General features: G+C 35.9%; 1 protein-coding gene across 2 annotated transcripts in view; it reads left to right on the forward strand.

Annotated features, from left to right (window-relative positions):
• Positions 1-6,593: 6,593 nt before the first annotated feature.
• LOC149083880 (uncharacterized) overlaps positions 6,594-22,910 on the forward strand; it is a 94,971-nt gene continuing 78,654 nt past the window's right edge. The window contains exons 1-6 of one of the 2 annotated variants that reach the window (XM_089234253.1): positions 6,594-6,724; positions 10,470-10,581; positions 13,303-13,346; positions 14,266-14,427; positions 16,899-16,959; positions 18,411-18,902. In XM_089234253.1, coding sequence (XP_089090379.1) covers positions 10,548-10,581; positions 13,303-13,346; positions 14,266-14,427; positions 16,899-16,959; positions 18,411-18,902 — 793 coding nt within the window. In that variant the 5' untranslated portion in view covers positions 6,594-6,724; positions 10,470-10,547. Of the gene's footprint in view, positions 6,725-10,441; positions 10,582-13,302; positions 13,347-14,265; positions 14,428-16,898; positions 16,960-18,410; positions 18,903-22,910 lie in introns of both variants that reach the window. The other variant, XM_089234254.1, reaches the window with a different exon arrangement.

Consider the following 22,910-nt stretch of genomic DNA (forward strand, 5'->3'; position numbering starts at 1 on the left):
TGTCGGCTTTGCTGACACGGAACCGAACTGCACGAATGCTTCTACTTCTTCAACCTGTCGTCTGCTGTTTTTCCAGAAGTTCAATGTTTCGGACAGCTCCTTGGAAAAACAACTGAACTTGGAATTCCAACATCCAGTTCAGTTTATCGGCATTGCTCACACAGAACTGAACAAAACGAATGATTCTAATTCTTGGACTTGTCGTCTGCTGCTTTGAGGTGTTTCTTGTTTTGTATGGTTAATTAGAAAAATTAACTGAACTTTACATTTCAACATCCAGTTCAGTTTGTCAGCTTTGCTCGCACGGAACAGAACGGAACGAACCATCCAGCTCGTAAGAAACGGACCTGAATGAAAAAAATTGATTTTTTCCCCACTTCCATTCATTTTTTAGATAACTGTCTTCAAAATCAGGGTAAAATTAACATTGATGCCCTAAAATTGTTCGAATAAAAGTGTCGTTATGCAGAGCTGTCCGTACATTTTTTCGGTCACTACACAAGGAACTGTTCGACTTTTCGGAGAAGTCGTTTCCAAACGATTTTCACCATTCTTTAACTTCCAACAATTTTTTTTGAAGAAAGCAGGGTTTTCATATTAATAGGTTTGTCGCGCAGCGGGAACCGAATTAGACTATTTCGTGCTGACAGAAACGTGTTACATAATTACGCTACGCGTTTGTGTTTTCCTTGCGAGGCGCATCAGATCAGGGCGGCTATATAAAAGTATATCGCTTTGGCATCAGCTACTCTGTCGTCTGCATGCTCCGGTTTGAAGGGAAGGGAAAGAAAACATACAAGAGTGAAGAGAATATCGGCAAAATCGCGGCGCACGACGCATTTGACTCCTCCAGAAGCAGTCGGCCAATCACAAAGCGCTGTCGTCAGGCGCTCTGTAGGAAAACAGTCACGCTGCTTTTCTTACTGGTGAGTGGCCGGCGTGTCGAGCTGGGCAAATCACGTTGCGCGTGGCACAGAAAACCTGCTCCTAGGAAAATCCAGCTGAAGAGCCTATTGCTTGAATAGCGTCTTGTTTAGGATGTTCGGACTTAAAAAAATTGTCGGAGACTGAAAAGTGCTGGAACTTAGCGGGAAACGGTTTCTTACGCTTAACGATGATGTGCATGTTCAAGTGAAGATCGTAAAGGAAAGGATGTTGTACAAAACAAAAAATTTTCCACTCGTTTTAGCACCCCCCAGGACGTTACATCCCACGCATTTGGAAAGGGTGCCAAAACCGCTACTGACTAGGGGCAATCTTGTAGCTAAACGACCATAGTACAACTGCCGCACTGCCATCGTGTAGTCACAGTGACGGATTCGTATCACTAGAGCATAGGCGGAGATAGACTTGGAAGTCTGGGGGGGGGGGCACGGTCATTATTGTTGGAGCGGGCGTGATGATGATGATGTCAATTCATATATACACATATACATTATGTCAGTCGTCTCCACCTCTGAAGCTGGGGAGGCCATGCCCCATGCATTATGACCATTCACCCACCAGAGTGGCCGTCCCAACTTTTTCTTTGGAAAAATGTCCTACATTTCGGGTAGTAGTTCAGTGCCTTCAAAATTCTTTCATTCTTTTTAAAAATTCGATGTATCCCATTAATGTCTATGGGAATATAATTAATTAAAATAATATGAAGCTCCAATAAAATACAACTTTCATAATTTTCTTCTTTTAACTGTTTATTTTGCCTTTTTGTTTCGTTCAGCATTATGATAGATCCGGGGCCTTTTGAAAGTGTTTCAGGCCTATGGGCGCTCGTCTTAAGCTTTACATGAGGAATTTTGATTTCTGAATCAATTCTGAGGTGCTTGAGCACCTTCAGACAGGGTCGTAGCTAGACATTTTGCCAGCCGAGGCAAAATGTCCTCCCTGATTCACCCGCCCGGGGCAAACAGAATTTTGCCGCCCAGAGCCTCAAAGTGCTGGAAGTGTTCGAACGTCCTCCCCCACTGTGTATTTATGGTTTTGCTGTCTGTAGGATGTACGAATTTCGCCACCCTTCATCCGTTCCACTCTCGTATTCTTGAACACATATTACTGAAATATATGCTGCCCATCCGAAACTTAATAACTTAATAACCAAAATAAAAAACTTTTTTTACGAGCCGTGCTGAGTCCTCCCTCTGGCGTAGTAATCTCTATAGTATTTAGATAAAATTGGAAAATAGTATTGGAAAATAATCACTTGGCTGTTTTTTTCCCCTCTTTATTTTGTGACCGTGAAACAGTTAAATAGAGCGCCAGACCCATTTTTTATAAATAGTCTACATCTCCTTCATCATGGTGTGATCAGTTAGAATTCTTAAGGGTAAAATTTTTTTTTTCTTCTAAATTTCTTCATTTTGTACCTATTACTTAGCTTTTAAAATTTGACAAAACACAGTTTCGTATTGAATTTGAAATTTAAAATTGCCTGTGTTCGAGTTTTTGTTCTACCTGGACTGGAAGTATTTCTGCAATATTTCAATATAAACAGCTGAAAGGCATTATATATATGCTAATGCCTATTTTATGCATGCTCAGAGCATTATATATGCTAAGAGCATTAAAATGCTCTTTTCGCAAAAAAAAAAAAAAAAGTCAAAATTTTTTCAAACACCGCTTGTTCAAGTGTCTTTAAACATTGTCTCTCTCTCAGCTCTGAGGTGTTACATATGCTTTGGCTGAATTTTTAAAAAATTAAAATGCTAAAAAGAAATGTTGTGGCACAAGATATGATAAATTCTGGTTATTTTTGCAAAAGGTTCCATGTTGTTGAAATTAATATTCGAAAACAAATAACAACCGAAATTGTAAAAGCTCTCGATCAAATTGTGTGAATATATACACAGAAATTGAGAAAAAAAAGAAATCGAGTTCCTGAAGTGAATAGAAAATTTTTAAATGTTTTTTTAAAACGGGGATGTTTCTCATAGGAAAGCGTGGGAAGCCACGGTTTCTTTGGGCTTACTTGGTCCCTTCAATAGAGCGATGACTGGTTTCATCTGGCAACCCATGATTCCCCATGCTTTCTCAGCGGACGCGCTGGTCCAAAATGTGATGCTTCCAAAATTGATGAAAGCGAGAATTCCAGATTTAAGGAAAGAGATAATCCCAAAATTAACGAAAGAAAAACTATAGAATTAATTAAAGAGATACTTCCAAAATTAATGAAAGAAAAACTATAGAATTAATTAAAGAGATAATTCCAAAATTAATGAAAGAAAAATTCTAGAATTAATTAAAGAGATAATTCCAGAATTAAGGAAAGAGGTAATTCCTAAATTAATGAAAGAAAAATTCTAGAATTAATGGAAGAGATAATTCCAAAATCAATGAAAGAGGTCATTTCAGCATTAAAGAGGTGCAATTCCAAAACAATTGAAAGAAATAACTCCAGATTCATTTGAGAATAAATGATAGATAATTCCAGAATTAAGGAAAGACATAATTCCAGAATTAAGGAAAGACATAATTCCAGAATTAAGGAAAGACATAATTCCAGAATTAAGGAAAGAGATAATTCCAGAATTAAGGAAAGAGATAATTCCAAAGTTAATTAAAGAGGTAGTTCCAGAATTAGTGAGATATAATTTCAAAATCAATGAAAGAAATAATTCCAGCATTAATAAAAGAAATAATTTCACCATTAATGAAAGTGATAATTCCAAAATTAATGAAAGAGATTATTCCAAAATTAATGAAAGAGATAATTCCAAAATTAATGAAAGAGATAATTCCAAAATTAATGAGAGATAATTCCAAAATTAATGAATGAGATAATTCAAAAATTAATGAAAGAGATAATTCTAAAATTAATGAAGAGATAATTCCAAAATTAATGAAGAGATAGTTCCAGAATTATCGAGATATAATTTCATAATCAATGAAAGAAATAATTTCAGCATTAATGAAAGAAATAATTTCAGCATTAATGAAAGAAATAATTTCGGCATTAATGAAAGAAATAATTTCAGCATTAATGAAAGAAATCATTCCATTATTAATGAAATAAATAATTTAATCTTTTTTGTCTTTAGATGAGTGTTCTCTATCTTTTTTTAATCTTTAAAACCCATTATTTAGAGACCGAACTGTAGGCTGACCATATTTCCTCGAGAGAAATACGGGACATCGGGATTCCAAATACGGGAAAATACGGGACTTCGCCAATTATCGCCAAAAACGACGCCAAAACCAAACAAAGTTGCCAAATATTGTTGAAATTACGGAAAAATCACAATGGCGGGAAATGATGCATTACTAGGCTGACCATATTTCCTCGAGAGAAATACGGGACATCGAGATTCCAAATACGGGGAAATACGGGACATCGCCAATAATCGCCAAAAATGACGCCAAAACTGGGCAAAGTTGCCAAATATTGTTAAAATTACGGTAAAATCACAATGGCGGGAAATGAAGCGTTACTGCAAATTGCAGAGGATTAAAATGAATTTCACGAAAACAACGTTCACCAAGACAAATGTGGGAGGTAAATATTCTCATTTATAGTCATAATTATCATAATATAGTTTATTAGTTGAAAAATAATTTCAATCTTTGACTTCAATAAAGAATAAAAATTCAAGTAAGCGTTGTGTAAAATACGGGAAAAACCGGGACACTTTTGCGAAAAAGTCGGGACGACCAAAAATACAGAAAATACCGGGACTGTCCCGGGAAATACGGGACGTATGGTCACCCTACCAAACTGTACATTTCTATGGGCAAATTGCCAGGCACGAACTTCGTTTTCACTGAGTCACGTGACTTCCTTGCATTTGACGTCGCTGCCGTCGCGGCGGCTGGATGTTCCCTTCAGTAATATAAGCTCGATGCGGCCCGCAGGTTAAAATTGAATTCTGGCACTGACGAAATCGCTGATGCAGGCTGCCATCTCCACGGGCGGCGGAAAAGAGGGTGGCAACTGGCCTGGGAGGAAAATTTTAGAGGGGTTGGCAGTTTTAGGTGGGAACAAAAAAAAAACGCCGTTATTGAATTATCACATTTTAAATTTTCCAATTTGTGCTGGTGATGAAATAATGTTTGCCCCAGGCGGCTGAATGATGTTTGCCCAAGGCAGCAAAAATCTTAGTTACAGCCCTGCTGCCATCGATGTAATTAAACTCTTTATAAAAGCCGCAAATTCAAAAAAAAAACAAAAAAAAAAAACACGCACATGTAGTTATCCATGTAACCGACAATCACCAAATAATCTTCAACATTTAGTTTGTATACATGACTGAGTAAATTCGGTCTGCCTTGACCACTGAGCTATAAGTATAGTGGAGTGAGGGCTGCGCGAGCCGTCGTCCTACGCGACCGCATCACCCTCTTGGAGCGAATCGGGCAAAACATTTCCTGACCATGTTAATGCAATGGGGCAATTCCAAATACGAGACATGTACATTCCGTTTTTTTTTCACTTCTCGGCCAATAATTATGTATTCTTTATCTTTAAGAAAATGTATAAAAATGAATACTTACTTTCGTACACGAAATACCCTTTCTTTTCCAAAACTTAAGAGGAACTATTTTTTTTATAAAAAAACAACATACATTTCTAATGTTGTGTTTTTCATTTTGGTGAAGGCTTCCACTTCGAAAATTCGCATCAGTGAATATTTCCGCGAATTAAATGCTAAAAAAAGAACTTTCAATGCAAGAAATTAAATAAAAATTAGAGAGAAAAAAAAAGTGTTTAATATTTTTTTTCAAACATATATACAATAATGTGCACATACAAGTTTTTTCCAATAAACAATTTACAAACAGGTCCACAGAGAATAATTTGGAATATTGAAATCACAATTCACAAGAGCACTCATATGTTTGCTATCAAATAATTACTTAGTTACAATGCAAACCTTTATCTAGTATTTTACACAGACAAACTCTAAATTTGAAGGCATTTTTCCCTTTCCAACATATGCAATTATTCACAGCATATAAGTAATTATTTACATTTTCATTAGATTTATTTTCATCATGACTCTACAACTGCCATGATTTCTCTCATTGTAAGGGCACCAGAAACTAACACTTTTTCCTCTAATTAAGACTTTGTAATAATTATTGCATACATATAGCTCAGCAGTAATCAACACATTAAGGAAGATGACCAGGTGATGACCCAAAATTTCAATAAAAGATATTTCACAGGCGATACATTAGAATAGTTTACTTATTGCTCAGTGGCCTTGACTCACTATAGTTCTTCCCAGAAGCTGTACGGCTCTGACCGAAACAATGTCATTATGTGCAAAAATATTTTCCAAATGCAAGGATCATTGCCATCTAGTCCTCAGGAATGGTACTACAACTGAGGTTGATTTCCTTTTCAAGAACATTAGATGGCAGTACCTATTCCATAATCGATTCAAATTTTTTTCCGATGATGTTCTCTAGTCGATTACTGGTAGAGGATAGTTAATAATAATAATTATACAGGTTAGTTAAATTAATATTCAAGAACTGGGTGAAAAAATGATACATAACAATAATAATCATACAGGGTTATCGGAAACTCGGACTATCTTCCGAAAATAATGTAGGAAACATTTTTATGGCGCTCCTCTTGATCAGGAGTTTCTCCCAGATCCCTTTTACTCGCCCGGGCAGAATCGAACTTGAAAATAAACAAATCTTCAGGAAACTTCAAATAGTTCAAGCGGTCGCCTACAGAGTAATGGTCACCAATTATCAAGAAATACATTCAATATGAAAAGTATGTGTGACGCACATTTAAATTTCATTATTCAATTCGCTGTCAAACTAATGGCATTCAATAAATAGAGGATTTGAAATTTGAATGTTAACGTATAAAATGGTGTCTCATGTATATATTTAATTTGTTACTAGAGCATATAATGCTGTATATTAATGTAAGGGAGAGACTAATTTTGAATTTTATAAAAAAAAATTCCTATGGTATGTGGAACGTTTTGTTTTTTCAAACATCAGTTATTTTGTGTTTTTAATATGAATTAGCATGCTGTTTTTTTATATTGTGCTATTTTTTGTTCATACAAGTGTTTTTAACGTGTACAAATCCATAGGTTATTGTAGGGGTCCTGAAACTTTTTTGACCCAGGGCGCTCCTCGTCATAACCAACACTTGAGGCTCACTTACATGGGGCGAATTTATTACTACTAACCATACACGCGTCTCGTCCATATTCCTCTGCGGAACTTCTAATGAATTGGTATGTGTTGGAATGTGCGTCTGTGTTGTGAACCTAATGAGAAGCTTGTTTCTGTGTAATGCTTGTTATAGTGCTGCCACAGCCTCCTATTTTTTGAACTATGAACGAAGTGTAATGATTGATGATTTTATGTTGTAGGCCTGTTGCTGTCTGTGGCGAGACTTTTTAATGGAAAGATTGGCTTGCATTTTCACCTCGAAGTTGGGAACCACAGAAAACCAACTTTAGCCGACCGTCAATGTGGCGACGGTGGGGTTTGAACCCAGGCCTTCTCGATGAGAGTTCATCACTGTGACCACTCGACCACCACAGCGGCTGGGCGAATTTACTAGCTACTCGTTCTTGGTTTTATTCGCTACCGCCACTAAAGTTACTCTTTATTATAACGTTATCTAGCACACTCGCTCAGCTAATGGGCTATCGTCTTGCTACTTGCCAGTATTTTTTTCCCCTCCGTTGGTGCAATATGGGTGCAGCTACTTCTCCCCCTCTCACTTTGGCTTGCAACAAAGAGGGAGCTGAACAGCTATATTATGAATAGCTGCGGAGTCTCCCAGATGTTCATTGAAGTTCTCAAATTTCTGCTCCATTTCGCAGACTTTTGAAAAAAAAAGAATTTCGAATAACGACCACACATTCATAAAAAATCCTTACTTTTTTTTGGGGGGGGGGAATATATTCCAAAAGAATTTAGCTAGAATGAAAGACTGTTGCTTTCTTTTTTTTATTCTCGAAATATCACAGGCATAATGTAAATTGTCGCCACTGCATTGAATCACAAAAAATATTTCATTTTGGAGGAATGATGTCAAAATTAGCCAAATATCAAGCTTTGATTCTGCTTTTTGTCATCCAAAATTGGTGAGATGACTTCTATCTGATTTGCCTGATGTCTCGTTAGGTCTGTATGTCCCATTTCGGGTCTGACCTGGGTTTGCACTGCTGATCAACATTGCACCAAATCGCAACAAAATATATCATTTCGTGAATAAATAAAAGATCAAATTTGCCAAATCGCTTGATGGTCAAATTGGTCATTTGACATCTGCAAAAATCTGGAAGTGAAATTTTTGTTGGCCAATTGCAAACAACCTTCAGCGATTTTCAGTATGGTTCCAAAGGAGGGTGTGGCTATCTTGTCTGGAAGCATGACTAGTTGACTGCACTCCTGAGACTACATGTTTGAACCCTTTACTGTATGATAGTCTTTTTCTTAGTATCATGTATGTGTATGTCATTAAAACAGTATTTCTGTTTATGGTCCCAGCAGGCAACAATTTTTAAAAATGCTTTTGAATTGTGGGCAGGAAAAAAATCATGGCGAATTCTTGAGCATTCAAATATTTTTTTGTACTGTAATTTCCATTTTATATCAAACAGTTTCTCTTTGTACGATTTTTATTTCAATTTATTTTTCCATCTTGAACTTGATATGACTTGAACCTTTGTTTTGGAATCCGAATTTTATGGCGCGTCAGTTCAGCTAAGGTTCTCTCTCATTTGGCTACAACTTTTTCCATCTGATTAGCCAAATTGCTACAATTGACGAAAAGTTGGGGGAAACCCTGGGTCTGACAGTGGTTTTTTTTTGTTGCCGTGATTTGATTTGAGAGTGGTAATGACATGTAATTCAACCAATTGATTAAAGATGATTGGTGAAGACTTGAACGATGTCATGTTTTTGCAAAGGAGGAAAAAATCCTTACAATTCTACTTTAATTAATGGGAAACTCATATTGTTTTTCAAAAATTCCTCTTTTACTTATTTTTGTATGGAATTTAGGTCCACGTAAAAACCTCCATAATTCTCACTCTGTAAAGGTGACAGCTGTGGTATAATCCCTTTTTGGCGATGTGCTGGCACTTTTTTTTGGTGAACAAAATGTCAGAATGCATGACGTGAAGTTGCCAAGAGTGAAACAGAGTTATGCTTTAAAATGTCTTTCTCGCTGATAAAAGAATGCTGTTAAAAAAATGACTATAAAAACAAAAGAACAAAACAATAATAACCCTTGCATTCTAGATCAAATAAGGGATCAAGATTGAAAATATAACATCCTAGATCTTTTCCTCCTAACCAGATCATGGCTCGCCACTCTGTCTCAATGCAGTGATTTTAATAGGTGGTTGAAGACCTGGGCCATGCTGAGGAATATGGGTGTATGTATTGTGAACCTAACGTGAAGCTCGTTTCTGTGTAATGCTTGTTATAGGGCTGCTATCTGCCATCAATTTTTCAAACTATAAGTGAAAAATGTGATGGTTGAATAATTTTATCATTGTGGGCCTGTTGCTCTCTGTGGCAAGACATTTCCAACTGGGATATCGGCTTGCATTTCCACCTTGAAGTTGGGAACCACAGAAAACTAACTTAAGTCGACCATCACTTGCAACGGTGGGGTTTAAATCAGGGTTTAAGCTGGATAAAAAATTTCTTTCGCAAAAAAGCAAAAATGGGGGGAATAGCTTTAGCAAAATGCTACAATGCTATTCAAGTATTACGTCAGCAGATTTTTAGCCATTTTTGACCCCTTCCCCCTTGTCAGCAGCTTAGAATATTTCATATCTTCAAAAATGGTGGTTGATGACGTAAGCAACTTTCAAACCCCTCCCCCCTCGATGCTGACATAATACTTGAATGACCCCTAATGTAATGATTGATGGTTGGATGTCTATTCGTTGCGTACCTCCTGTACACATTTTTGCGAAAGTGGCTACTACTTTTTTTGCATTCTATGCTTTTCTTTCGCATTTTGCAAAAAATGTGACCGTAGCTTAAATCTTGGTTTGAATCCAGGTTCTTGCAATGCGAGTCCGTTACTATGACCATTCAATTACCACAGCAGTTAACATCCTAGACCAGTTACAGGATCGGAAAATAATAAAAAAAAGGACTCCATTTCAAATAATACAATGGTCAAGACAAAAAAAAAAAAACCTCACTGGATTCAATAAAAACATGATTGCAGAATTAAAACTATAGCGGTAAATGACTTTACCTATTTTAAGTTCAGTTCATTTTTGGTTTTATAGCACATGCAGTAAGTTTAAATAATTTGAATGCATTGTTTTTTCGAAGACTTCCCAGTAATCTGCCATACCCCTGCTCTGATATGTGCCGGATTACAGAAAGCTACTGTACTCACTAAATTTTTCAGTAATTATGAGTTTACCTATTACCAATTCAGTATTTAATGTAAATTTGACTATTTTTATATTGCTATTAAATTCATTCACAGCTTTCTTTCTTATGGCTGCTATGTATAGGCAATTGTTTAAAAAAAAGTACATGCAGAGCAGGAAAAGATGCGGTAAAGCTGTCTAATATCTGGTGAGCATTAAAAGATGAGTCGCAAGAAAGAAGAGTCATCTTGGTCAGGTGAGTCTTTAATAGCGTTCTCATTGCTGTGATAATATACCACAATTATTTTTATTTACTTTATGTATGGGAGAGCTGGGAGGAATAAGGGATACTTTTCTCAAAAAAAAATTCCATATTGTTTTATTAGGATGAGTCTGTGGATAGTTACGATATAGTTTTATTACACAAACATTACTACAAACTACACAACACGTACAAGGGCGGTTACAAGAGGAATGAGAACAAACAGTACACTGATCAGAGTATAACAACATATGTTATAGGTGCTGCCATCTATCAGACATTATTTACACCGACATATTTCACTGTTGTTATTTACACTAACACCCCCCTTTAATTCAATCTGTCTGAATTATCTTAGTGGAAATCGGGTGGCAAGTCCCAGTTCTTTGCAAAGCTTTTGATGAGCTGGTCTTGGCAGTCCTTTCGTAAGTATGTCTGCAATGATATCTTGACTCTGGACATATTCAAGGAGTATGTCCCTTTCTCTGATCTTGGATCTAATATGATGATGCCTTACATCAATATGTTTGGTGCGAGCACAGAATTTTGGGCTCTCGGCAGATTTTATTAGATTTTATTGCAGATTGATTGTCTTGAACACTTAACAAATTCAGCGTGAGTGTAGGCACAGACTTGACATCTTTAGCATGCAGTGTTTTTGAAGAGCTAAGCACTTTTCGGGTGATACATCGTGTGAAATTGGCAATGAACAACTGAGATGAGTTGATGCACCAGAGTCTATGAACCATTCATGTTTGTCAGAGAAAACCGCGGCAGAAAATACAGAAGAAACAGTTGCCCCAGAAGCAATTTCTTTTTCAGAGCAAACTGCATTAGCAGAACACTTACTTTCAGTTTTCTGGCGATTTTTCCTTTTTGGTTTCGAGCAGGTCATAGACTTGTGTTCGTGCTCATTGTGATTGAAACAACGGATTCCTTTTGTAGCACTGGCAGGTTGCTTTTTCACGAAAAACGCGGAATTCGATGGCGGTTTCGGAACTTCAGTTGCGTCTTCCAGCAGCAGGCTTTTCACGAATGAAGTCGTGATTTCTTGTCCAGATCCGCGAATACCCAGGGCGAGAAGCTTGTAATAGTCCGGTAATTTCGCGAGAATGAAACCACCGATGACGTGGTCGTCCAATGGCTTGAAGACATTTTCGAGTTGTTCCGCGACGATCATGAATTTATTCAGGTATTCGTCTACTGTATGGCAATCGTGAAAACGAATGTCCAGAAGACTCTGATACAGGCCTACCACACGAACAATACCTTTATCTTCGAAGGTGTCATTGAGCAAGTCCCATGCTTCTTTGGAAGTTTCACATTTCCGCGTGATCATCGCAGTCGCAGGCTTGAGAGACAAGTTGATTTTCGCGAGAGCTCGGCGATCCAATGCGTTGTTGATTGGTTCGGTTCCCGGCACAAACCACAGTCAATGAGGAAGTTCTTCATGGCGAATTTCCAATTGGTGAAATTTTTCGGACCTTCGAGATGTTTCGATTCAGGCAATGTGCCTACGGCAAAACTGGTTGTCACAGTCTTGGAAGTCGTCGACATCGAAAGCCTCAGAGTTTCCAATTCCCGCCTCAATGCTTCCTATTCTTCAGTGATCGCCATGTTGGAGAGAAAACTAATCGGCGCGAGAAAGATCGTTAAAAAACATTAGAACTCGCGAGTTTGTAGTCACAAAAATAATCTCATGCGACGGGCTCCATAACCTATTAGGATGAGTCCGTGGATAGTTACGATATAGTTTTATTACACAAACATTACTACAAACTACACAACACGTACAAGGACGGTTACAAGAGGAATGAGAACAAACAGTACACTGATCAGAGAATAACATATGTTATAGGTGCTGCCATCTATCAGACATTATTTACACAGACATATTTCACTGTTGTTATTTAAACTAACAGTTTTTTTTCAGTTATAAAATGTTGTAAAACTGATACAGTAAGAAACTTATCAGTTTTGGAATAAGAAAACGAAATATATAACACTTCAAAGTGAGCAAATATTTTATTTTTTGTAAGAAATATGAATTTGCAAAAAATTTGTCCCCCCATTCCTTCCTCCCATGTGGGAGGAATGGGAACCTTTCTGACACAAAAGGTTAGTACGTCAGGAAGTCCCATATCGAGAGGTCTGCACACCTATTTCTTGGTTAGTATGAACAAAAAAACTGTCATTCGAAATCTGCAATAAATTGTAGGTCCCGGTCTAATTAGCCCTCCTGTGCAGAAAATGGCCATGGTGTGACAAAAATGATCAAATGATTGGAACAAAACATCAGAGCTATTTAGTTTAATGCCAAGTCTTAGCATTTCCTTTGTAAAAATGTAAGTCTGATCTTTAAGGGAGAAAGTCTCTAAACATATTAATTTATTTTGCATGATATGATTCACAAACTACGAGAAATAGAAATAGGGGTTTCTTTCAAAAGAGATTCTTATGAAGACATTATTTCATCAAGCTCAATTGACAGTAATTCTGATGGTGTTTGGGGGAGGGGGGGGAGTGATATTCCACTTCAAAACATAATTCTGTTGTATTAATGTGTGACTCCACATCCACTAAAAAATGTGATAGCTGAAGCTGAAAAATCAGGGGAAGAAAAATCTTTGTTATCCACAAGGTATAACTGTATTTGAAAGATAAAATTTAAATTTTAATATTGTGCAAAAGATATTGATAAAATTTATTTTTCAGATTTTGAAATTGCATGGAAGTCTGTGGAAGAGCTCAAAGGCGAGGTAAAGATTGACATTCATTTAATTGAATTCATTTATTTGTTCCTCTCCCCCCCCCCCAAAAAAAGATGATTTTTTCTACTCAAACTCTCATTTGAGTAGCCATATTGAAATTCTTTTGTAAGTCAAGCATGGCTATTGCTGCAGTATCATGATAAATCATAGGTAATAATAATTATCCTGCTGATAAACATAGTAAATTGCAGCTGACAGATATTTTGTTGGCCTATGAGGAAAAAAATGTAGAACAGAGATATGAAAGCAAAAAAAATATATTTCTTTCCTTAGGAAAGAGGCTATAGGAGCAACAAATTGACACTGTTATCTTTGAGAAGTCTGCTAATGTCTGTGTTCATTGTTTTCATTTGAAATATGTTATCATAGGAGGAAAACTATTTCTACATTTGATGCTCAATTTTGGAAAGCTCCAATTGACGAACTGCACATTAATACAAATTTATCTTCTGATCCCAAACAATATGCTATTCCCTTAAATATCTTTCCCATTTATGAAATAGTTTTTCAAAGCCATATGGGTTAGTAAAAATGAACATTGACTGTATGTAGATATTTATGATTGCTTTTCTTCTGCACAGATTAATAAATATATATATCCAGCCTATACTAGATATATAACAGAGAGCTTGACAAATCGCAAATGTAAGATCACCATAGTAACTAAAAAAAATTTCTCTATTGGGTCTTAAAATATTATAGAGAATCTAGGTCCCCTACTAAATATATTTAGTAGGGGACCTAGATTCTCTCTTGATTTGTCACGCCCTGATGTAACACATGATTTGGTAAAATATGATCATGCCAATTTTTCTGCAATCTGCTGGCTGTGAAAGAATGCCATTAAGAGCTCAACACTTAGCCTGGAATTCCAATGAAAGGCTAATATTTTTTTGTTCGCTTTCAGCTCTATCGGACTGAAATGAAACTTCAAAATGCTGGAATGCCATTTGTCAGCAAAAGAAAACCAAACAAGTATACTGCCTCTGAAGGGCCTGCATACTCTCGCTCTGGAACTGGTTCTGATGAAAACAGAAGAAATAAAAGGAAAACCTACAGAAGGCATAAAGTAATTTCATAATTTCAACTTCTTAAAACTGTAAATTAATCAGATAGAACTTCATATGTGAACTAAGGGTGGTTCTCAGAGTAGTTTAGCATGATTACATGATATTTTGGATCTTAATATCTTCTTTGCATTGAATACCTAAAAAAATGTTGACCCATTCATAAAACAAAGATGCCCTATTCATTGGCTAATGAATAAAATGTGAATTATGGTGTGCTTTTCAGGTTTCACTATTAGGCTATACCGTAATTATAAGCAGTAATTATACAGAGTGCCTGAGCATCGGACGACATGCTGATATCTAAGTTCTCACAGAGAGTAGTTATACAGATGCAGGGCTCCCACTTCTCCTACTTTTCCTACTTTTTGGTAAAATGTCCTACTTTTGTCCTACTTTCTCGGTTTTGTCCTACTTTCTAGTTTCTGTCCTATTTTTTTTACCAAATCCTATCAACAAAATTTGTGTAATTGATTTTAATTGAGCAGGAAATCATTGATATATTGCCAAATATTACAAATGTTGAAGAATGCAATTAATGATTCTGCCAAAGCAGAAATTTTATCATTTTTAATGTTATTTGGGGGGGGGGGTGTATGTGGACCATTTGGTTGATTAATTTTTCATTTGCTTAGTTTGAGGGTTCAACAAGTATAGTAGTCATTAAAAACTTTTGTCTGGATGGGAAAATAATTCTGTATTTATTACTTCATGCATGGTCTTGGACAGTAACATTCATCATTCAAAATTATGGTGCAAATAGGTGAAACAACAGTTTACATTTCAAAGAAGTTGGATACATAGGCCTATTCTAGGTTTGGTGATTCTGATGCCACCCAATAGCATTCAGTGGTCTTCTGTATTTTTAAGGCATGAAGAGGCATAAACAATATTTACAATGCTCAGCAAAAAGCTAGAAATGGAAGTGCTTCATTTGTCAACACTGGCATTGAACAGTAAAATGTGAACAAATCCCTTTAAAAAATTATGGACAACACAGTAAAACTATCTGGTTCACCTTGCCTTATTTATATTGGGTCTTGTAATCTGCACATTTTACACACTGTGCTTTTGAAAGTGGTCTCGAGGGAGCGTCATTCTTAAAAAACGTACATCTTCAAAATTTGCTGTGCATTGTCGAAGAGAGTCGACAAGCTCTGCACTTTGGAAGACTCAAAAAAAGAATGTAATATAATTATATAAGGAGAGAGAGCAAAGAATTATCTGTGGTTGCTGGTACACTGTTTTGGCCAAAAATTGGTTTTGTAACCAAGTCATTTATCATTTTGCTTTGGCTTGAGTCACTCTTATAGGAAACTTAAATAGTGCTATGAAAAAAAAAGTTAATTGAAAATTAAATTTTTTTTTAAATTTGAAAAAAATTTTTTAGGGATTTTTTTCCATTATGCTATGATTATGTTGTCTAAGGGGATTACCGTCCCCCATCCTACTTTTTAGTCCTGCGTTTTCCTACTTTTTCTCATTTTTTGAGTGGGAGCCCTGCAGATGATTCAATATTCTATGAAAAAACTTCAAGGATTTATAGAGAACGTAAAATATGAACTATGTCCAACTAGAAAAAGCATAGTCTTAGAAACATTGCTTGAAAGTGATAGATGATTAACTCGAATGATTATTAATCATAAAATGAATGTGCTTTGGGTAGGTTACTGCAAGTAAATTTTCTTTCAAGAAAATTATATTCAGTGTTTATTGTTATTAAGTATGAAATATCCCCTTTCACACCTTTTTAAATTTCTGACCATGCTCAGCTGTGCAAATATGATTAATTTTCATGTTATCTATTGCTCCTTGGTGCTAAGCTGTGCCATGAAAAATTGTTGGAAGATATCCTGTAGGCAGAATAATCACAGCAGCAGGGTTTGCGCCTCTCTGAGTTTTTTTTTTCCAAAACGGTAGAATGTGGACTGGAAAAGTTTTTGGCATTGCTATCACCTTCCAGTGTCTCTCAAAGTTTGGTGATGGGATAAATTTGGTGGCTTTGTTCTGGAACACGCAATTGGCATGTATTAATTCCTCAGAGAAATATTTACAAGATGCATGTATGGTTGCAGATGCATGTAGTAGTAGTTTATACATGTGATTTTGAATCAGCTTTCATATTGATTCGTGTGAATATAAATTACAAAAAACGTGTTTACTGCTGTCTGGAAATTTATAATACAGTGAAACCTACATGAAAACAAACTTCAAGGGGCTGTAATTATTTCCGATTTGAGACATGTTTTCATTTATGAAGGTGCATATGAAAATATGAAAGCTTTAGTCATTGACCGGACTATCTTTTGATTTGGTTCAAGACAAGTTTGTCTCATAGAAAGCGTCTTGGACAGGTTTTCACTATATTATTTCACCAATTGAATAAGCCTTCTTATTTATTTAATGTCTTTATTATTAATTCCGTATTTTATTGACTTCATGTAGATATCTGATTTTATTGATCGTAATATAGGAATCTCGCTACTCAGTCAATGAAAAATCATCACTTTATCAAAATATGCCTACGCGTTTTGGTGAGTACAGAATTTTTTTACAATAAATTTCACTCTTGAGAATATGTTGAAAATTTTTTAAGCAGTAGGCTGTTGATATTTGTTTAAAACAGTAATTTTTATCAACCAGTCACCAGTAGTATATGCTGTGATGGTAAAAGAATTTAATCAAAACCTTATTATACAATTATGATACAAATATATCGGAGAAAGGAAGGCAATAGTGCGCACCTAGTGGATTCTGTTCCAAAAGGTATGGATTTTATTCCAAAGTAAGAATGAACTTTCATAAGTTAATACAAAATGCCAAAAACAGTCAAAATGCCCTTATTAATCAGCATCTTTTGGTAGCACATGAACAATTCCATCCGAATTTCAATCAAAGAAAACGATCCTAATGAATCTGTAATTGTCATATTTGTGATGGATATTGAGAATTCTCTAGCTTTGCTTCTGAAGTTTTTTTGAAGAGATGAAAAATGCTGCTTGTCAGTTGAATCTTTACTACTTTCATTATTAGTCTACCATATCAGGCTCTTCAGCAAAGAAAACATCCGCACGCAGTCACTAGAATCAATCAAAAGTAATGAAAAACAGAAGTAAAAAGTATCGATTACATTTATTCATACAGCTTGAATCGATGAGATTTATTTATAAATTTGAATAATTAATTTATTCTAAAAATTACTTTGCTGCTGAAAGTTGGGTTTATTTTTTCTTATCCTCCTGAAAGAAACCCCTATCTTTTTCCATGTACATTTGATCTTTTTGTCGCACCAAAGTCATTTTCTGCACATAAGGGCTAATTAGTTCGAGATCTACAATTTATTGCTAATTCTGAATGGCACCCTTTTTTTTATATTCACCTTGATGTGGGACTCCCTGCGGTAGCAATCTTTTTCGGTGGTCTTGTTGCTGTCTCTGTTGTGCCCCTATGTCATGAAAGTCTCTGACAAGGACAAACAGAGTATTGAACTTGCAACACCTCTTAACATCCTTTGATACTTTAGGCAAGTATCTTATCGACCTGAGCTACTGTGAATTTTTCTCAATGTTAAATTCAAGGAAAATTTTTTCAAAATCTTCATGTTAAATTCAAAACACTTTGTGTGATTTTGTCTTAAGTGATCATTTTTTAGAACCAATTAATTACATAAAGCAAGAGATGCCTGCATACAAAAATATTTTTTTGAGTATATCAGAATTTTAGCAATAAGTTTAGGTGTGTCATGATATTGAAAGGGTTTAAAAATCACTGGTGTATCACTCAAAGTAATAAACTTTTAACTTTTAAATACACTGGCAGAAGGAATACAAAACGAGTTTTGCAGTGGTTTTTTTAATGTTAATTGTGTTCATAATTATTAAAGTTAGGAAATGTGTATATAAAGTTCTTGTACTGTGCTATGATGAATTATAAGCTATGACCCTAAGCTTTTTGTTAATCAAAATTCTCTCCCCACTTCCTGCAGGTTCTGAACATGTTCCCTCATTTGAGAAACCTACACAACATCATTTGTATCCACCTTATACTGGTTCCGAAACACTCAGGGATAGGCTGTTTGGTTCATCTGTGAATGACACTCTAGTGAAAATTCCTGAGATAGGATCTAGTTCAGGTGTATCATATCATGTACCTTCATCTGACCAGCTTCTCCAAAGGTTTGGAATTTTTAAAAGCAGTCTCAAGGAACAATCAACACAAACATCTCTGCAATTGGTCAATCACATGGTAGCATCTGATTTGGATGCGCAAAAAGGTAGCAGAAAAAAAATCATGTTTTCAGAATGGGAGAAGGAATTCTTAGAGAAAGAGGTGCCAGGATTCAAACTTTCACCATCAGAAGTTATTAAAAGCTCAAAGAAACCACACAAACAAGATGAAGACCTCGTTAAGAGAATCAGTGCTTTAAGAAATGATGTTAAATTTAACAAAATACTTGCAGAGCAAATAAAGGAAATAGGTTAGTTGTTTTATTTTTCTTTTAACGCAATCCATCAACCTTTTTCTGATTAGTTATTGATTAGTTATTTGTATTGAAATATGTGCTATGAATTGTATGGTATAAATCTACATGATTTTTCCATGGTTTTTTTTTTTTCATAAATGGGTAATACTGGTTATTTGCTATAAGTTGAAATTGCTGCATTCCATCAAAAAAAGGGGAGGTTTGTGCAATGAATTTGTTAAGAAATCTGTATACGCAGGGGTCTATCCAGCCAAAATTACAGTCATTTTCTGGACCCTTCATAAAATTCTGGATCTGCAAACTAGTCCATTCACAAAATGCAAATTATTGAAGCCATAAATTAATATATTTTTTTTTGTGATATATCAGCTAGATCCCTTTGCTGTCTACAGAATTACTTTTTACAAGATTGATGACAATTTTTTTACAAAAATTTGGAAGATTTTCACAAAAAAATATCTAGATAACCCCTGATATGATGAACTCTAGAATTAGCAGAACTTGATTATTCTGATGTGATTTTGTAGCTTTTTCTTTTTTTGCTTCAAATAACATTATGAACGGATGTTTTATTAAATTTATTATAAATCCTTCCTTAAGGGAAGAAATTTTTTGAATTTTGATGATTGCATATTTTAACACATACAATAAAATGCACCATCAATTTATTTTGAATGCAGTAAAAACTATAGTTCTACTTATATTATCACATGCAATTAATTTTGCTGCTTCATTGAATGGGTTGGAAATCATGACTAATTACAATCGGAAAAAAATGTCTTTGCAAATGATAAAATTGGTATGAGAGGCAGAAACTGGAAACAATTTCAAGAAACTTTGCGATCTGATCGCCATGTAACGTAAAAGGAGGGCAGAGTGGTGGTGTTGGTGGAAATGGCATTGAACATTAGTTGGGGTTACCAGATTTGAAAACTGTAAAAAGAGGACGCTTGCACACACGCCCTTAGTGACATCACTTTTCTCAATTTTCACAGCAGGTGATCCCACTATTCTGACCAATAAAACTGGCCAAAGCAACAATTTTTCCCAACTAAAACAGAACTACGAAAAAAAAAAAAAAAGAAATTTGAATTTTTATGGCTATTCGTCAATAGAAAAAACACAAAAACACTCATATTAATGAAAACATATTTCAAAGTGCTAAAAAAAATTCTGGAAACCTGAAAATAAGGGCAAAAGAGTGAGTTTTTCAAAACAGGAGGATGCTTGAAATGACATCGAAAAGGAGGACGTCCAGTAATCCTATAACAATGGCTATAGATACCCAAAGCAGTGTTATCTGAAAATATCTTCTTTTTTAGTTTAATTTCACTCTTGTCCAAAATTTTAGAGTATTTCTGTAAAGAGAGGGATATTTTTTTTTAATCAGTGAGAAATGCTTTTTATTAAAAAAAACTTTGAAACTTCAAGGAGTATTTTCACTCCTCAACAAAATTTGAAAGGAGTAAAACTGAATTTTGATGTGTGATCACGCATAGCACACTATGGCGCCATAAATTTGTCACAGGATATTTTGGAGAAAGAATTGTAAGTTGTAAAGAATTTTACTTTGTGATAGTGATGTGATTCACAACTGCTGCGTTGCATCACATTTGGATGCAACTGAAACACTGAAATCAAACGAGGGTGTAGAGAGATATTCAAAATATCTCATTTCCAATAGTCATGCTCTCAAAAAAATTTGATAATCTGCAAGTTAGACAATTTAAGTTCTTTTGTTATTGTGATATTGTTTATTTTGTGTTCAGATAGTGTAAAATAAATGAACATCTTCACATTTGACTGTGTGATAATAATGAATATGACATTATTAATTACAAAGACCATCAGGGTAAAAAACTGAAATATACTGGACTAATACATTTAAAAATAAATGTACTGTATTCTTCCCATTAGCCAGCATGCCATAAAAATTAAGGAACGCCAGCTTTTCAAATGTTGAAAATTACTTTGCCACACACCAACTCCAGTCATATCGCCAGACAATAATTTACTACAAATGGAGTTGGGTTGGAAATGGTGACATCTATCAGCGGCTGCCCAGATACATAAGGAAAAATAACATGCTATCTGTCCTTACCCAGGATCAAATCCATGGACCTGACAGCAACCTTCATGGTGGTAGACGAGCAGCATACCATTGTGTCATTCGAGCTCAAAAAAAAAAAAGATGTTGGAGTTTAGTCCACTCCCAGCGTGCCAGGAAAAGCTAGGTTCATATGATAAATTTAGAACTGATATAAATCTGTGTTAAATACTGGATAAATACATGAATTATCCAGTTGACTTGAGAACAAAAGACGTCATAAGCTTATTGTTGGGGTTTGTTACAATCCACCGAATAGGGATCAAAACTATATCGCCAAAATGCATGATGAAATTTCCTACATGTGTAAGCGAAAGAGGGTTCTCATACTAGGGGATTTCAATTACCCGGGTATTGATTGGGAGAACCTTTCATCTGGAAATCAGTATGAAAGAGACTTTCTTAAGTTGGTGCTCGAAAATTTTTTGTATCAGCATGTATCAGAAGCCACTAGGGGTACTGCTATTTTGGATTTAGTTCTTACTAGTTCTGAGGATCTAGTTGAACATGTTTCGGTGGGGGAAGAGTTTTCTTCCAGTGATCATCGTATCGTCAGATTTCACTGTAACTTTTCCTCGGGTGAGGTTGATAACAAAAGACTGGTTCCTTGTTTTCGGAGAACTAACTTTGATGTTTTGCGAAGAAGGTTAGCGGAAGTTTTCAAAGACCGGTTGGAATCAGTAGGGGTGGTAAGTCAATGGGAAGAATTTAGTACGAAGCTGTCCTCTGTTTTGCATGATGTCATACCCTTTGTTCGAAAAAAGCGTGTTTGTACATCACACCCTCTATGGTTCACGGATAGCGTGCGGAACCTTTATCTTGAAAAGAAAAGAGCATTCAGAGAGTATAAAAGTGGACGAGGTGACCTATCATTGTTTACTGATAAAAGAAGACTGTTGAAGAAAGCGATAAGGGATAGTAAAAAGCAAGTTGAATCTAGGTTGGCAGATAACATTGGCTCTGACCCAAAATCATTTTTTCGATACGTCAATAATGGATGTAAGGGGACAGTTGGCCCCCTCTCGATAGGAGGCTCAAAAGTAGAGAGCAATGTAGGCATGTGTAGTGCTTTCAATGACTTTTTCGCGTCGGTTTTTAATGGAGATAATGATATTCGATATACGGGTGTTGCATGGGGTAATAAAACGCTCAACGATATTCAAGTGGAAGACGTGGTGGTCCTAAATCTTCTAAGAAATGTATGTGCAAGCAAAGCACCAGGACCAGATGATATCTATCCCAGGGTTCTCAGGGAAGGTGCTAATGAATTGTTGGGGCCAGTCGCACAGATATACAGGAGTAGTGTTGCTGAGGGTATCGTCCCGAGAGATTGGAAACTGGCTAACGTTGTTCCGATATTTAAGAAGGGTAGTAGAGAAGTGGTGTCTAATTATCGTCCAGTGAGTTTGACGAGCTCCCTCTCGAAAATTTTGGAAATTATCATCAAAAGGCAGTTTGTGAAGTGGATAGACGAGAATAATGTATTGTCGGATAATCAGCATGGGTTCAGGAAGGGGAAGTCATGTGTAACTAACCTCCTTTGCTTCTATGATTACGTGACTAAGGCTTTGGGTAAGAGCAAAAATGTCGACGTTGTTTACCTTGATTTCCAGAAGGCATTCGATCGGGTCCAACATGGCAAACTCTTGAAGCGTTTACACGAGATTGGAATAGGGGGCAACTTGCTGAATTGGATAGAATCATGGTTAAGAGATAGGTCGCAACGAGTTATGGTGAACGGGGAATTCTCTGGTTGGACAGACGTCACAAGTGGAGTTCCTCAGGGAAGTGTCCTTGGCCCCATACTTTTTTCACTTTTTATCGACAAACTCGATCAGGGTATCGATGGAATGACTAGCAAATTCGCAGATGATGTGAAGCTAATGGGGGTAATC

The sequence above is a fragment of the Pholcus phalangioides genome, unplaced genomic scaffold (assembly GCF_987345545.1).
Source record: "Pholcus phalangioides strain wild (caught in Gottingen) unplaced genomic scaffold, Ppha-v1.0 ptg000008l_1, whole genome shotgun sequence".
Lineage (NCBI taxonomy): Eukaryota > Metazoa > Arthropoda > Arachnida > Araneae > Pholcidae > Pholcus > Pholcus phalangioides.